Genomic DNA, 16,515 nt, shown 5'->3' on the forward strand with positions numbered 1-16,515 from the left:
AACTAACATGTTTCTTGTTATACTAAGACACTGCACAAAGCTGTTGTTTGCTTAGAAACTGTTACAGCATGTACCTCTGCCTCTACAAACACAACTTGTCCTTCTCGGATGACTTTCTGGACAGTTTAAAGGGGAAATATGAACTAACATTATCAAGTGTGAAGAAACAACAATGTTGACTTTATGTCAAAGACATCAATGTACTATGTTGCAGAGATGTCTACTGAAGTTAGCATGCTAACCAGCTAGTCCCGACCCGTCCTGTCTCCTATTACCACTTTGTACCTTAAGGCTAGCAGTTTACATGCTAGGTTAAACCACATCCTGACTGCAGCTCTGCATTTACCACAAACACATGAGGTTGAAATCAATCCTCTTATTTTAAGTTCAAATAATTGGATACCGTGAACTAAGTGAGATTTATGTATGTTTAATTGACTTTTGGTAGATGGCTGTGTTTTTTTTGTCCATATTTTGTAGCTAAAGGCAGTTTAGACTATTTGTCTGTGTCATCTATTTACCCTAGAAGGAAATGGGTAGTACAGGATTTCTTCTTCTCCCTGCTACATTTCGATAATTATATACATAAATATTATGATGTGTTTATATACTGCCTGGCCGATATCAGTTGGCTGATATAGTCGGGTATCAGTTGGGCTCTAATACATACAGTACACACTGATGTGACCTAAAATAAACAATGAATCAACAATTCCTAAATGATCAAACTGTTCTTTTAACAAGTTAAATTCCTCTTCATTGGTTCCTTAACTCGTACAGTATAAACATGTGTTTATACATTTTAAGTTTGGCTGGCTGCAGGGCTAAATAGACCTCCTTTCTAGAGCCACATGTTGCCCTCTGCTCTACTCACTACATCCTCCACATGGACAGTATTTGAAGCAAGTCAAAGTAAAGCTGTGTTCAGTGGCATAGAGCATGTCCGCTTAAATGAAATAAAATGTATTAATGTGCTTCGTCTGCTTTTTTGTCTTTTCCCTCTCTCCCAATCCTCCCTCTCTCTTTCAGTGAAGGGGACTGGTGGGATGCTCGTTCGCTCACCACCGGTGGCAGCGGCTACATTCCCAGTAATTACGTGGCTCCAGTGGACTCCATCCAGGCTGAGGAGTAAGTATTCTGTGTGTGTGTGTGTGTGTGTGTGTGTGTGTGTGTGTGTGTGTGTGTGTGTGCGTGCGTGTGTGTGTGTGCGTGTGTGTGTGTGCGTGCGTGTGCGTGTGCGTGTGCGTGCGTGCGTGTGTGAGTGTGAGTGTGACTGAGTGCATGTGTGCGTGTTTATCATAGACCTACAGTACTCTGGGCCAGGACTGGTGACTTTCATCAAGAATGTGCTCTGAAGTAACTCAAGAATAGTGGACTGACAACCGCACATGTGCTGACTTGATCTTTAGAGGAATGAAATCATCATTATCCCACAGTTTCTACTTTCCCTGAAGGGTGAACATTTCAACTGGCCTGATATAATGACATTTATGTGAAGAGATAAAAGATATGGATTTAGAATTTCAAATATCAGCCAAACTCTAGGTGAGAGGTCAAGTTTGTGTCAGTTCATTGAGTGTACACATTGTGGCATGAACATGTACCCACCCCTAAACCATTAGGTTTCACTCTGACATATGATGAATGAAAAAGAATGAGGAAACACAAATATTTTAATCTTCCTCATTCTGTGTGTTGTTTTGTTTGTGCATGTAGCAACATGCTGCTACAGACCTAACATAGTCGGAAAAAGGATTCTAAATAAAGATCCATTCAGATCACTGTGAGGTAGAATCTCATTATGAGCCAACAGTCTCACGTTGCCATGCGCACCTCGGAATGTCTGGCAGACATCTCTGCTTGGACAACTGCACATCATCTTAAGCTCAACCTTAGTAAAACTGAACTCCTCTTCATCCCGGGGAAAGACTGCCCTCACATGGACCTGTCAGTCACTGTCGAGAACGTCACGGTATCGCCTTCATCGACTGCAAGGAACCTGGGAGGGATCCTCGACGACGGACTATCCTGCACCCCCAACATCGCTGCGGTGGCCCGATCCTGCAGATTTGCCCTCTACAACATCCGCAGGATCCGGTCTTTCCTCACAAAGGACGCAAATCAACTCCTGGTTCAATCGCTGGTCATTTTCCGCCTGGACTACTGCAACTCTCTCTTGGCTGGACTCCCAACCTCTGTGACTAAACCCTTGCAACATATCCAAAACGCTGCAGCGCGCCTTGTCTTCAATCTTCCCAAATTCTCCCATGTGACCCCCCCACCTCCGTGACCTCCACTGGCTTCCTGTTGCGGCCCGCATCAGATTCAAGACCATGGCGCTGGCCTTCAAGGCCATCAATGGAACTGCACCCTTCTACCTCTATCTTCCACAAATGACTCAAGACTCACTTGTTCAGACTTCACCTCGACCCCACATAGCATGACTCCCTCCTAACCCCCCCACTATGGAAGAATTATCCTATCTTTATTCAAGAGCGTAGATTTTCAGTTTGAGAGCATGATTTCATTCCTTTTCAGTGACACAGCTCCTTCTCGTGCTCAGATTTATTCTCCTCATGCTCACATTTTGTGCTCGCACTGAGATGTCTGCTGCTTTCTTTCAAAATGTGTGCTTGAACTCAAAAATCACATGCTTGTGCTCACATTTCTTCTTCTTGCACACAAACATTTTTTGGAGTTCAATCACACATTTTGAAAGAAAACAGCAGACATCTCAGTGCGAGCACAAAATGTGAGCATGAGGAGAATAAATCTGAGCACGAGAAGGAGCTGTGTCACTGAAAAGGAATGAAATCATGCTCTCAAACTGAAAATCTACGCTCTTGAATAAAGATAGGATAATTCTTCCAGGTCTAGAGACTGTGAGTTAACAATCACTTATGCACAGATCTGACAGCAGGGCATGAACTAGTCACAGTCCATATGACAGACTAGCTGCTGGGTCAGAGTCAAACTGCTAACATCCATATTAATAGACATGACCTATTTACAACAGAACTAAAAGTATAAAGCCCCACTAGCAGTCCCTAGAGGCTACAATGCTTCCTACATCCCACGTCATGAAAGTGTTGGAAAGAATGAACAGCTGCTGACAATTTTGTGAGTCATAGAGCCTTAGCCATCATTGAGCTAGAAATTTACACTTGACCTGATGGCACCACTAAAGAAATGAATAAATGAGGCTCCAGAATGACAAAAAAACGTGTTTTTTACAGGTGACTACTTTCAGGTAGCGACATCAACAAAGTTCTTGCACATAGGTCTTACTGACAGGTGTGTATTGTGAAAACTATATTCACCACAATGATTACTGGTGATTGGTACTGTGCAGGATTTTCTGGCTGTGTGTTTTTCTCAGAATGACCTTCAGAATCACTCTGACAGACAATAGAAGTATAATGAATTTATACATGATTAGAACAAAATTGGGAGTGGAGCACAAGAGTAAGCAAATTGGGACTTACTGCAGTGATTCAAGGTCTTGTAAATCTGCTGTTTGAGTTAACCTGTTTCCTCCTGTAACTGCAGCTGGTACTTTGGTAAACTGGGCCGTAAGGATGCAGAGAGGCAGCTGCTGTCTACTGGCAACCCTCGAGGAACCTATCTCATCCGGGAGAGTGAAACCACCAAGGGTAAAACCACAGACACACTCACGCTATCAACCTGTGTGACTCTGACTGCAAAGGTGTGTTCAAATAGAAAGCAAGCACATTTTCCACCAGTCAAGACTACATACAAAGTCAATGCATATATGCAAATTAAAGTAAATTTGCATCTATTCAAGCTGGGTGGGGCAAGTGACACAGTTGATGTTAATTGATGTGAATTTAGTACATTTGCGTGTTAGCATGAATTAAAAATACTCAACCTGTAGCGAAAAATGTGCATGCGTGGCATATGTGGGGATGGCTGGGCAGAGTGGGAGGGGTGGAGACGCTTCTCAGCTGAGAGCCAGACCTTCTGGAGTGATAAAGACCCGCAGTCACATCAGATTCTGCTCTGATCCAGAGCTCTTTACTGATCTCAGCTCAGAGAGTACTTTTTAGCTTAAAATGTTGATTTACCTTCACTCCTGTTTATCAACCTGACTACAGCAGTCTGATAGAAGTAGAACCTGTTATTTCCTGCATAAACTCCAGCTGTGTGTGAGCTACTGAATTGTTTATGTAGCAGCAAGTTGTAAGATGTCAAGTACTCAAAGTGAGTGCTGAATGCTTGGTCAGATTTTTACAGTTTTTTTTGAATGGATGTTTTTTCTGATTTAAATCACCATACTGTTAGTTTTATTGACACAAGTTCTTGATGTTCAGAGACTCAACTCCTGATCTGTGTCCCCCCCAGGGGCCTTCTCCTTGTCCATACGAGACTGGGATGATGTGAAAGGTGACCATGTCAAGCATTATAAGATACGCAAGCTGGACAGCGGTGGCTACTACATCACCACCAGGGCTCAGTTTGACACGCTGCAGCAGCTGGTTCAGCACTACTCGGGTACAACTACGCTTTTTAATGACATTTATAATGCTTCAGTATTTAGATGTGAATTATATGAGGTTTTCTGGTTATTTATAGCAAATGTTTTGGTTTATTTTAGAGCTTCTCACTAACTATACTACATACTACCATTTGTTTGTAACTGAAAGCTGCATTTGGAAAATGTACACATTAGAAGCCTTGAACGTCTGAAGAACTTAATTACCCCAAAATTAGGCAACATGCCAGTTAAATGTTTGCAAATCTGAATTTCTTATGGTTCTTCTGAAACTGTGACCAAATTTGCAAGGTCAAAAATATACATACAACAAATTGAATGACGAAGTTTGAAGTTTGGTGATGTAGAAAGTTTCTTCCTTTTCTTCTTCTGAGTGATTGATAACAGCTGGTGACTTTTCTGGGCCCATTTTAATAGGGCTTGTTTGATACACCCACTAGACTCAGCCACAAACACTACAATGGGAAAGTCTAAAGAGTTCAGCATTGATCTGAAAGAGTGCATTACTGATTTGAACAAGTCAGGAAAGTCACCTGGAGCCATTTTAAAGCAGTTACAGGTCCCAAGATCAACTGTACAAACATCTGTTTGTTAGTAAAATATGCATGGCACAGTTTTGTCACTGCCACAATCAGGCAGAAAATGCAAACCATCACCTGCTGCTGAGAGAAAATTAGTCAGGATGGTCAAGAGTCAACCAAAAACCACCAAAAAGGAAGTCTGCAATGAATTAGAAGCTGCTGGAAGACGGGTGACAGTGTCCACAAGCGGGATTTGCATCGCCATGGGCAGAGAGGCTGCCATGCAAGAAAGAATCCCTTGAGCTCATAGATGGATGTTTGTATCTGATCATGGACAAAGAAAAAGCCTTCTGGAGGAAAACTCTGAGGTCAGATGAAACAAAAAATTAGTTGTTTGGCCACAATGACCAGCAATATGTTTGAAGGTGAGGGTTGAGGCCTTTAACTCAAAGAACACCATATCTTCTACCAAGCATGGTGGTTGTAGTATTATGCTGTGGGGCTGTTTTGCTGCCAGTGGATCTGGTGCTCTAAAGGAACAAAATGGAATAATGAAGAAGGAGGATTATCTCCAAATACTTCAGAAAGACCTAAAATCATCAGCCAGAAGATTGGGTCTTGGGTACAGTCGGGTGTTCTAACAGGGCAATAATCCCAAACACATGTCAGGTATTTAAGGAATGGCTAAATCAAGCTAGAATTGAGGTTTTGGAATGGCCTTCCCAAGTCCAGTACAGTCCACCGTTCATGATGGGGTTCAAGTCAGAAGAAAGTCCATGCCAGGAAGCCAACAAATTTGGTTGAACTTCGCCAATTCTGTCAAGTGGAGTGGTTAAATATTCAGCTAGAGGTCAGCCAGAAGCTTGTGGATGGCTATCAAAAGCACCTAATTGAGGTGAAAATGGCCAAGGAACATTAAACCAAATATTGGAATTACTGTATGTATTCTTTTTTTAATTTGGTCATATTCTCAGAAGACCTATAATAAATTCATTACTGAACCAAAATTCATGAATGTTTCATTCCATTATATGAAATGAGAGCTGTAGAAATCATTGGCACTGAAAACTGCCACGATATACTTTTTCTTTACAAGTGTATGTAAACTTTTGACTATGACTGTAGACCTAGAGCACTGAAAGAATATGGTTTGTCAATCAGCCTGAAAACCACCAAGGCTGCACTATGGACCAGGTAAAAAATATATGAACAATTGCACTGCCCACTCTCTATTTAAAAGGGAAATAGACAGATGCTGCCACTGAGGGATTTGTTATGATTGAGGCAGAGCACTGATGCTGTGGCCCCATTTACATGAGCCCATAGCCGTGTTACAGTCTTCTTCTCTGTCTGGTGTCCATTTCCTTAAAATGATCTAGATACACTAAGCAGACAATGTTACACTATCATTGAATATGGTCTGCCAGCACATTTTTAAATACAAGACTAAAAGGTTACACATACCATGAAGAAATGTAAAACTACTATGAAGTCAAATTAGTTACAGGCACCTTTTATGTATTTAGATTCACATTCATTCTTAATATAGATCTGTTGAACAGTGAACAAGAAACATGACCTTTTCATTAAGTTTCTTCTCATTTGTTTCTATTACTCTGTTTCCAGGAGTGATGATGACGTATATCTGAGTCTGTGATCTCATTCTTACATTTGTTCTGTTTTATCGCTCTCATCCCGTATCCTCCCACTGAGAAAAGGATATTTTCCCTGTCATGCTCTAATTAGCACATTGACATATTGATGTTTAAGCCCTTAAATCAACACTATGGATTTTCTGTATGTATTTGTGTCATGGTACATTAACCATCACTCTAGATTTTATCACCGTACTGGATGACGCATGGAGCTGACAACAAGCCTTAAATAACCTTGACTCTTTCCGAGGCTGGTGCTTTTATTGCTTTCTGCTTTCCTCCATTTTTCATGTCTTTAAAGAGCTAAAAAGCATATCTGGCATCGTATAATGTAACTATTCCTCAGATGAAAGTAAAAGGATGAGAATGGAACAAGACACAGCACCTTGAGAATCTGCTATACTAGGCTGCAAATCTGAATGTAATAAAACATTCTTGTTAAAATCACAACACACTTCATTGCTACAGCCACTTGGTCTGGTATTGCCAGCAGATAGTGGTGGCTAATGTGGCTAAAGTTAATGTGAGCAAACTTGAGAGCTTGCTGACTTTATGACTCTTCATTGAATGTGCTTGAAACCCCATTTCTGCAAGTATAACAAATAAATAATAAAAAAAGATTAAGATACTGAGTTAGTCAAACTTACCATCTTATGATTTTGAAATCAGTATCTCATATCTTAGTCAATATCTTAAGTCAGAATTATGAGATTTTAAGTCAAATTTCAGATGGTAAATGCAAATTAAGTGCATAACCATTTGTTTCTGCACTGTCACTTCAGTGAGAAGGTAGGATCACAGTGTTACATACATGTCTGCTTTAAGTTTTCAAGACAAAACTCATCATAACAATGTTATTTTTTTGTAGTCACAACTTACATTATGTCTGTCAACCGGGGATTTGTATTTACATCAGTGGTGTTGAGCTCAGAAACTGTGAGGGGCGCTAAATCGCACAAAATACTAATTTTGAATTGGTTAAATCCTGTAATTTCTACTTGTGGCCACTGTTCAGCAAGAGTTAAATAGTGGAGCTTTAAAGCCCTGAAGTACTGAATGTATTGTGATCATAGCACCTTTCAAATGATGATTATAGCAATAGCTTTTTTGCAGGATGATGAGACAATCTTGGCGAAAACTACTGGAGTCAATGTGTTGCTTCCAGCCCATTCATCCATTGTTCCCAGGTTGTTGTTTTTGTTAGTGGCACCAAAGTTAGAAATGAGCACTGTTCAGGTTATTGCTTAATTAATTGCACAATTTAGCAAGTTGAATGTATTGCTCTGACTGCAGCAACACAGAAATTGAGTACTGGCTTATTCTTCCTTTAAAATATAACAAGCTTTCATCTGTGAGTCATGAATTGAACTTAAATCTGATCAAGCACAAAATTCATATTCTGAAGCAGCCACAGCTTTTTAGAAAACACTGCCTGTTTTGATGCATGGTACAAGGATACAGTCCACATATTGACAGGTTTTATGACAGCCAGTAGAGTGAACATAGTGCTGTATTGATATGTGAGTGGAGTATCTGAGGCAGCAGGCAGGAGGCCCAGATGGGATTGGGTGGCCAAATTGCAGGTTGAACCCTCCCACGGGTGAGATGCAGGCCTTTATCTCGTCTTTACTGCCCTGTGCAAACAACCTGGGGCCTTATCACTGTTAGTGGTGAGGAAGGAGAGTCACTTTGTCCCCACATTATTGGGTGTGGGGGTCTCACTAGATATCAGTCTAAAGTACCAATGGAAACTCTGCCCTAATCCAGTGGCTTAATCAATAAAGGTAAACATGAGAGCTTCCTCCAGAATAAAAGCAAGAGATGTTTGATTTCATAACGCTGATTACGATATCATCAGCTAAAGTGACAGCCAGACAATAAAAAAAGCCAATAGTCAAAATGGAAGCAGCTGGGGCACCACTCTGTCACCTAAACAAGCATGGTTGTTAATGCATCTTATGGTGCATAAAGTCCCTGTGCTTCATCTTTATGTTTAACCACAACTGTAGATGTACGTTTCCCAGATAAGTCACTGACACCCAAAGCTATCTCTTTCCATAATTTACTGTCATTAGTATAAAGTGTACGTGAGTTGTAAATGCCATTAGCCAAAGTGAGCCATAATATAGAGCCTATACTTTTCCTATGACCTATACTTGCTACTTTGGTACTTAAGCTTTTCAAGAGTCTCCCAGCCTGAGGAAAGGAGCTGCTCTATAGTAGCGATACGGCAGCCAGAGGTGGGTAGACTAGTCAAAAACTGTTCTTAAGTAAAAGTACTATTACTTTTCATTCACAGTTACTTGAGTAGAGTAAAAATAGTCATCAAAATAACAACTTGAGTACAAAAGCATTAACTAAAAAGTTACTTGAGTTGTGAGTAACTTTAAAAAGTAAAAAAGAAGAAAAACATTGGCACACGTCGCTCTTTTCCCCAAGGCTTATTTATTGTGCATCTGACTTGAATTATTTTAACTATGGGGGGTCTTCATCAGGGTAAAGAAGTAAACAGACACCTGTTCAGGATCCCCTGATGTGGAAGTAGTTTGTGTGCAATCAAGGAGGTAGAAGGAAAGGACATGATTTTCAGCTTTCTTGTTTACTCTGCTCTTTGTCGTCCTTGTTTCTAGTAGTTGAGTTGCTTTAATCCTTTCCCTCTCTTGCAGAATGCTCTGCTAATTCTTTGTACATCCCTCTCTTTCCTGTTCTTATTTGTGCATTGCTGTGTGGCATCTGTAGACCGAGCCGCCGGGCTCTGCTGTCGCTTGGTGGTTCCCTGCCACAAAGGAATGCCCCGCCTCGCTGACCTGTCTGTCAAAACCAAAGATGTGTGGGAGATCCCGCGGGAGTCACTGCAACTCATCAAGCGTCTTGGGAACGGGCAGTTTGGGGAGGTTTGGATGGGTACGGGTCCAGTTGCCTCCAGAAAAAGAGGCCACATGGAAGGGACCACACTGAGTCAGCAGAGACATCAGATAATCTGGCCTGGGAGGGGAAGGGATCAAATGAGATGGGAAAGAAAATTTTAATAATTCTCAGTAGGGGTTTTTGCCAGGTAAATACTTGTGTTTTCTGAGCCCTCCTTCCCAATTTCATCTGGAAAAACATCCAATGCCTCAGAAGACTACCCTAACCCTAACCCTGCTCTGACAGTCTAAAGATGGCTCCCTTCTGTGTTCCTCACTGCATGTTCCTCTCCCCGGTAGTTAACCCTGTGTGCCTTGCCTTCCCTCCCCCTGTAGAGAGTGCGGATGGTTTGTGCTTTAATTTAACGGGCGTGTGTGTGAACTACATCCCTGACACTGTGGGCTTGAGTCATGATGCCTGGGAGATCAGCAGAGAAGAACTTGAGTTGGAAGTAAAGCTTGGGACAGGATGTTTTGCTGATGTGTTTTACGGTAAGGACCTACTGCAAATAAAACACTGTCATTAGCTTGCAAGCTAAAGATACCAGCGCAAGTTTGCTGACATTGTATCTAGCTGCTCTGTAATAGTTCAAAAATACTGGTCCAGTTAGAGGCTTGCAGGCTAAAGGATATTTCTCAAGTATCGTCAAGGACTATTACAGTAAAGATTTTTTTTTTACTACAAAAATGTAGTTTTGAAGGTGCAATTTGTAAGATATGGCCAGAATTCTAGGTTAAGACATTACAAAAATGAACATTAATACCAGAGCACAAAGAAACAATAGTGTTGGTCTTAGTCAGATATATCTATGTATTGTGTTGCAGAGAAAAATATACAACCCCCCACCTACCGATTTCAAGTTTCTCTTTTACTGAACAAAGATGAGCTCAATTGCCTCATTAGCTCACTTCATTCAAAGTCCACATAGACGAAATAAAACTTAATCTGATTTGGTCCTAATAAATTCTCTTCTTAATTCTTTACTCACCGAGTAGAATGGGAAATACTCCATAATCCGAGGCAGAGTCCTATCAGCTAACAGGACCACTTAGCTCCACGGCTAACTGAGCTACTTGCTAACAGCAGCTAGTTGTGACAGCCAAAAATAGATACATCAAAGAGTATGTAGTAAGCGGTTACCCTGCCCCCTATAATTTTAAAGCTACCTTCAAATGTTGTCAATTTCTTACAAATGACACCTTTTTTAATAATTTATTAAATTATTTAGAATGTATTTGCTCATTTACATATGTTTTACGCTCTTCATTCATATGATAATACATTTACTTATGTTAAGTGTTGGTCGTTTTGGACTTCGTTCTGCAGAATGAGGTTGTGCATTCTTATTATATTCCAGCTTGAAATACTGAGAATAGGGCTTCTCACAGATGAAACCCAGCCTCTGATATCCTGTTACCTCACAACTCAGCAGGTGATCATCACTCGCTCAGTACCGACTCCCAAAATGTGGACAGCTACATTGCCAAAGAAGCCTACTCTGATTTATGTGCTTAGTCTCAAATTAAACCCCCAAACCCAGCAAACACATGCTGACCAAATGTTAGCTGATGGCTCTGTTCTCCCTTTGGTTCACTACTAATATTCCTGCATCCATTATCTTCACAGATTGAGATAAATGGACTACTACTTTATTTAGGTGATGCTCTGACATAGTGGCTGGAGGCAGTACACATTGGTGGCATAGCCATGCTGTGTTACAGTAACTGGCATCCAACCACTGGGGAGCTTACTGACTTTCTTTTGTTAATCATCCTACAAAGGATTGTCGGCTCCAATGTTGGTGTATTGTGGCTCTCAAAGCCTTGCTGGATTGCTCTCCTGGTTTGTGAAAGCTATTTCAAATCAAGGTTCACCCTGAATCTTATATCCATTTAATTATCCTTTAGCACAACATGAGAATTACAGGTGATCTAGTCCTGATAGTGCATCCTGATCTCATTCTGTGTTGCTTGTTTACCTCATTGGTACCTTGTTTACCTCCTCCCCGTTTTTGACTTCAGTTGACTCTCAGCTGTAAATCATCTCTTCAGGTTAGACAGCAGGCTTGTCAAGTCAGTGTCAATTGGAATATGAATTGATGTTCCTGCTGTACTGATGGCAGCATGTGTGTGCATATGCCAGGAACATGGAATGGCACCACTAAAGTGGCAGTGAAGACTCTGAAGCCTGGCACCATGTCCCCTGAGTCCTTCCTGGAGGAGGCTCAGATCATGAAGAAACTCCGCCATGACAAGCTGGTGCAGCTTTATGCTGTGGTTTCTGAGGAGCCCATTTACATCGTCACAGAGTACATGGGCAAAGGTATATGAGCACAAACACATGCATATGTCCACACTTCTCACTAACAGACATTCACACATTTCTTTGTAAAAGCATTTGGTCTGAATGAGTTTTTGCCAATGTTTTATGCTGTTTCATAAATTCTGTAAAAATGTTCTTCTATTTTAACAAAACTGTAACATCAAATCAATGTACTAAACAAGACAAGAGCTTTTTTCAGCATTGACGCAGCTGGCTTTGGTCTGGCTAGGTGTGGGTTCATGTCATCCATTGTCAACGTTGGCTTGCTGGCTAAACTAACTCTTTAGCCCATTGTGAATCTGTTTGCAACACAGGACACACATGGACACAGAAAAATGGCAGTCAAAGAGAAAGAAAGGCATTTCTATCCAAATGACATTTTAAAGTGACAAAATAGTAATCTGACAACAAAATGGCGCAATCCCATCACAGTATTTGTAGGTACCCATTGGGTTTGAATTGGGAAGCTACTCTTAGATCTTATTCAGACCAAATCATGCGTTGGTGTGGGAATGTCATTCCATGGCCTATTTGTGTGACATAATGTAAACTTTAAGTACCCCAATCCAGAAAGTGGCGACGATGCACCTCAAAGGAGTTTGCCAACCACTATTAAGCAACAGAGGAGTGATTGTTTGTTTGTCCACTTAAATAACCACCCAGGATGTAAGGTATATTATAATGGTATAGGAATATCAATTGTATTCCCCCAGTAGCATTTAGCCATGCTACTATGCCCATGACTGATCCGTTATATTCTACTTCTGATCTGCTGCTGCTAATTTAAATAAATACACGCTGTGTTTTAAACTGGTGTGAAAGGTCAATCTGATTGACTACACAAAAAACATCACGTTACATTTTTTTTACACATTTTTGGTCACCCTACCCACACTGAAATGAATAGGAGGACTGGAATTTTTCCCACAACAACCAATTTGGTCTGAATGCAGTCTGACAGTGTTGGACTAGGTTTACAACATGCAGATCTCCCTGGGAAGTAAAACAACGGTAAAACTGATGAAACAGGAATCTGCTAAGCAAATTTATTATAAAACCGCAATCCGCACATTAGATGTTAATGTTTGAGCCAATGGAAATTTGCGCCTGATTTTGGTACAAGAAGACAACCTACTTGGAATGATCCACTGGAGACTATGAATGGCCACAGTAAATGTGCTTTATATTTTTATGTATTTTGGGCCACAGTGTTTAATACTTGACCTGTTTGACCTGAGCTGCTACAATAGCAAAATCTGATGCACAGTAAAATGTAGAAAATGGTAAGGCTACTGTTGATGTGCTAGTGTGTATTGAAGCATCTTGCGCTGTGCACAGGCATACATGTAGACTTTGCAGAATGTATTTAATTTAAGTGTTTTTTTCCATTCTAGTCAGAGTTATAGTAACATAATGGAAAGCCTTTCTTTCAAAGAGACTGATTAAGTAATGAGACATGATTAAGGCCTTCAAAACAATCTTCCATAAAACTGGAATTTAGAACCCAGCAAGAGCGTGCTGTGGATGCACACTAAACACCAGAGAACACATGAATGGAAACACTGATTTGCATCAATCTGTCTGCTGCATGCATCCGCTGCCACGGCTAGGTCAGCCCATTGAGTTGGAGAGGAAAAAGTGTTTTCAAACAGCAGATCAAGTGTGAAATTTTAGGAATGTCTTAAGCCTCTGTGGTGATCATCAAAGCTCATGTCTCTAAAACATTCAGCTGTCACATTGATGCTTGTGGTTGGTAATTACTGAATTATAGACAGTTCCTGTAAAGGGCAAGGGGAAACGGGCACCACTGACTGGCTGATGTATCAGCTTGTGTCTTCAGTGTCCGTATGTGAAATTGGACTGACATCGGATATGTGTTTCTGTCTGCTGTAGGAAGCCTGCTGGACTTCTTGAAGGATGGAGAGGGACGAGGGTTGAAGCTGCCTAACCTGGTGGACATGGCAGCACAGGTACACCTGGATCAACAAAATTCATGTTTTATCTGCTGACACTGGACTGTACAGAAGAAGTATGACTGTGACACCCCTCATAAAGCACATACACTGGCCCAACTGGAAGCTTGCAGGCTAAAGGATTTCTCATGTATCTCCAAAGACTTTCACACTTATGGTTTTTGACTACAAAGTAAGAGTTTTATAATTTATGAATATTTTTTTTATTTATTTGCTGGTATATCTGTATCGGCCATTTTGGACTTCCGTACTGCAGGGTAATTTGCAAGAAGTTGTGCAAAGTCAGTTTAAACTCAGAATTCCGACCAGAATTCTTTGAATTCAAATATTTTTTTTACAGTGGCTCCAATCCTCTTTCATAAAAATAAGTGAATGAAAATAGGTATTTCTGTTAAAAAGACAGAACTGTGAGCAGCAAAGTGGTGAGTACAACACAACTTGGGGCGGCAATAGCTCAGTCCATAGGGACTTGGCTTGGGGACTCAAAGGTGGCCGGTTCAAGACCAAAAAAGTATGATGTGGACTAGTAATGGAGAATACTAGTTCACATCCTGGGCATTGCCGAGGTGCCCCTTGAGCAAGGCACTGACCCCTAACACTGCTCGTTGGGCGCCGTTGCATGTTTCACTCATTCTCCTCTATACACTGTGTGTGTGTGTGTGTGTGTGTGTGATAAAAAAAAATTCCCCTGGTGGGATTAAAATAGTATAATAAATAATAAAATAAATAAAATAATGTACCGTAGAAAAGTACATAATGCTGAATTGATCATGGTTGCCATTATAGTACAGATAATTCCAGATGTGGATATAATCTTAATACCAGCATTTATCTGATCATTTACTGTGTGTCAGTAATAGTTCACATATTTCTATAATGTCTATAAACTATAAAACTATAATTTTACTAATATATTCAGTCCTGCTTCCTATTTCAGCCCAAACTTTCAGCAGGTAATGTCTGTAAAAAATTACAATTAATAAACCTTTTGAATGAAACTTCCCTTAACCTGATTTTCTGTTTTCTGCAGATCAGCGGTATTTGTTAGGACTGCATGTTTAATAAAAAATAAAATCTAAATATAAGCTCTAACTTACAGTGTTAGGCAATAACTATTCACATTTTGATGCACTGAAAAATACATACATGGTACCATAACTATGTAGGAAAAGCTCTACCCACATGTATCCTCAAGCATATCACAGTTGCAGTATCCAGCAGAAATAATACTAAGATGATGTTTCAGTGAGCTGCAGCTGCTCTCAATGTGCTGTGCTCCAGGTGGCAGCAGGCATGGCCTACATCGAGAGGATGAACTACATCCACAGAGACCTGCGCTCCGCCAACATCCTGGTGGGAGACAACCTGGTGTGCAAAATCGCTGACTTTGGCCTGGCCAGGCTCATTGAAGACAATGAATACACCGCTCGGCAAGGTGGGTCTTCCGACTCCTCCCCCACTAACACACATGATGTTAAATGCACATACCTAGTACTCCCACATATAAGATGCATCACAGGCTAAGCTGTTCTCCATGTGACAAAGTCAACTGATCTTGAATTGTAAAATGTAACTTCACCTGCAGATAAGCAGGTTCATTCATGCGCATGTCATCTGCCCTCCTCCAGGTGCAAAGTTCCCTATCAAGTGGACCGCCCCAGAGGCTGCGCTGTACGGAAAGTTCACCATCAAATCAGATGTGTGGTCATTTGGCATTTTACTGACAGAGCTGGTCACCAAGGGTCGGGTGCCATACCCAGGTGAGGAGAGTGAAACAGACAGCAGAGGCTCTGTGTGATGTAGCCTTCACCTTGAGCTACTTGGGAGACGTCGATAAAGAGCCTGATAAGAAGAAAGCTCTCCTGTATGAAATACAGTGTTGTTACAAAAGCACACACAGCTCTGTCTAAGACAACTGGCAGCCCCTCCTGCTGTTTATGGGAGTAAAAGGTTCTTTAATGCTTGGCTAACCTTCCATGGAATGCGAGAGTGTGACATAACCCTTAATTACCACTGTTCATCTGTGGTAGTTGAATTTGAGACAGAAACTAAAAGAGAAAGTAAGGGGGAGTCAGAGTGGAATGAGAGTGCAGCTCCAAGCAAGGAGGAACACATGTTTGTCCAGATGGGGTTGGTGGGCTGTTTGTGCTTCAGGGAGCAGGTGAGTAAGGTTAACACGCAATGAGCTGAAGGGGCAGCATCATGCTAACAGATGTGTTAGCAGCTTAGCAAGAACTGCAGTCTGTGGGACCTTAACACAGCTTGGTAGTGGCCAAATAGTGTACTGAATTATAGTAACATTACTTTACTTACTTTAGACCAAGTAAAAAAGTATATACTGTAAAAACTACTCACTGAGTAAAGAATAATGGTATTCTAACTTACAGTGTTAGGCAATAACTATTCACATTTTGATGCACTGAAAAATACATACACGGTACCATAACTATGTAGGAAAAGCTCTATCCACATGTATCCTCAAGCATATCACAGTTGCAGTATCCAGCAGAAATAATATTAAAGATGATGTTTCAGTGAGCTGCAGCTGCTCTCAATGTGCTGTGCTCCAGGTGGCAGCAGGCATGGCCTACATCAAGAGGATGAACTACATCCACAGAGACCTG

At 41.0% G+C, this 16,515-nt stretch overlaps 1 protein-coding gene across 3 annotated transcripts in view; it reads left to right on the top strand.

Moving 5' to 3' along the window:
• fynb (FYN proto-oncogene, Src family tyrosine kinase b) overlaps positions 1-16,515 on the top strand; it is a 161,082-nt gene that overhangs the window by 137,328 nt on the left and 7,239 nt on the right. Inside the window, exons 5-12 of one of the 3 annotated variants that reach the window (XM_073492829.1) lie at positions 1,030-1,128; positions 3,550-3,653; positions 4,363-4,512; positions 9,932-10,087; positions 11,739-11,918; positions 13,812-13,888; positions 15,173-15,326; positions 15,520-15,651. In XM_073492829.1, the coding sequence (XP_073348930.1) occupies positions 1,030-1,128; positions 3,550-3,653; positions 4,363-4,512; positions 9,932-10,087; positions 11,739-11,918; positions 13,812-13,888; positions 15,173-15,326; positions 15,520-15,651 (1,052 nt within the window). Of the gene's footprint in view, positions 1-1,029; positions 1,129-3,549; positions 3,654-4,362; positions 4,513-9,428; positions 9,594-9,931; positions 10,088-11,738; positions 11,919-13,811; positions 13,889-15,172; positions 15,327-15,519; positions 15,652-16,515 lie in introns of all 3 variants that reach the window. The other 2 variants (XM_073492831.1, XM_073492830.1) reach the window with 2 other exon arrangements.

The sequence above is a fragment of the Pagrus major genome, chromosome 22, assembly GCF_040436345.1.
Source record: "Pagrus major chromosome 22, Pma_NU_1.0".
NCBI classification, from domain to species: Eukaryota; Metazoa; Chordata; class Actinopteri; order Spariformes; family Sparidae; genus Pagrus; species Pagrus major.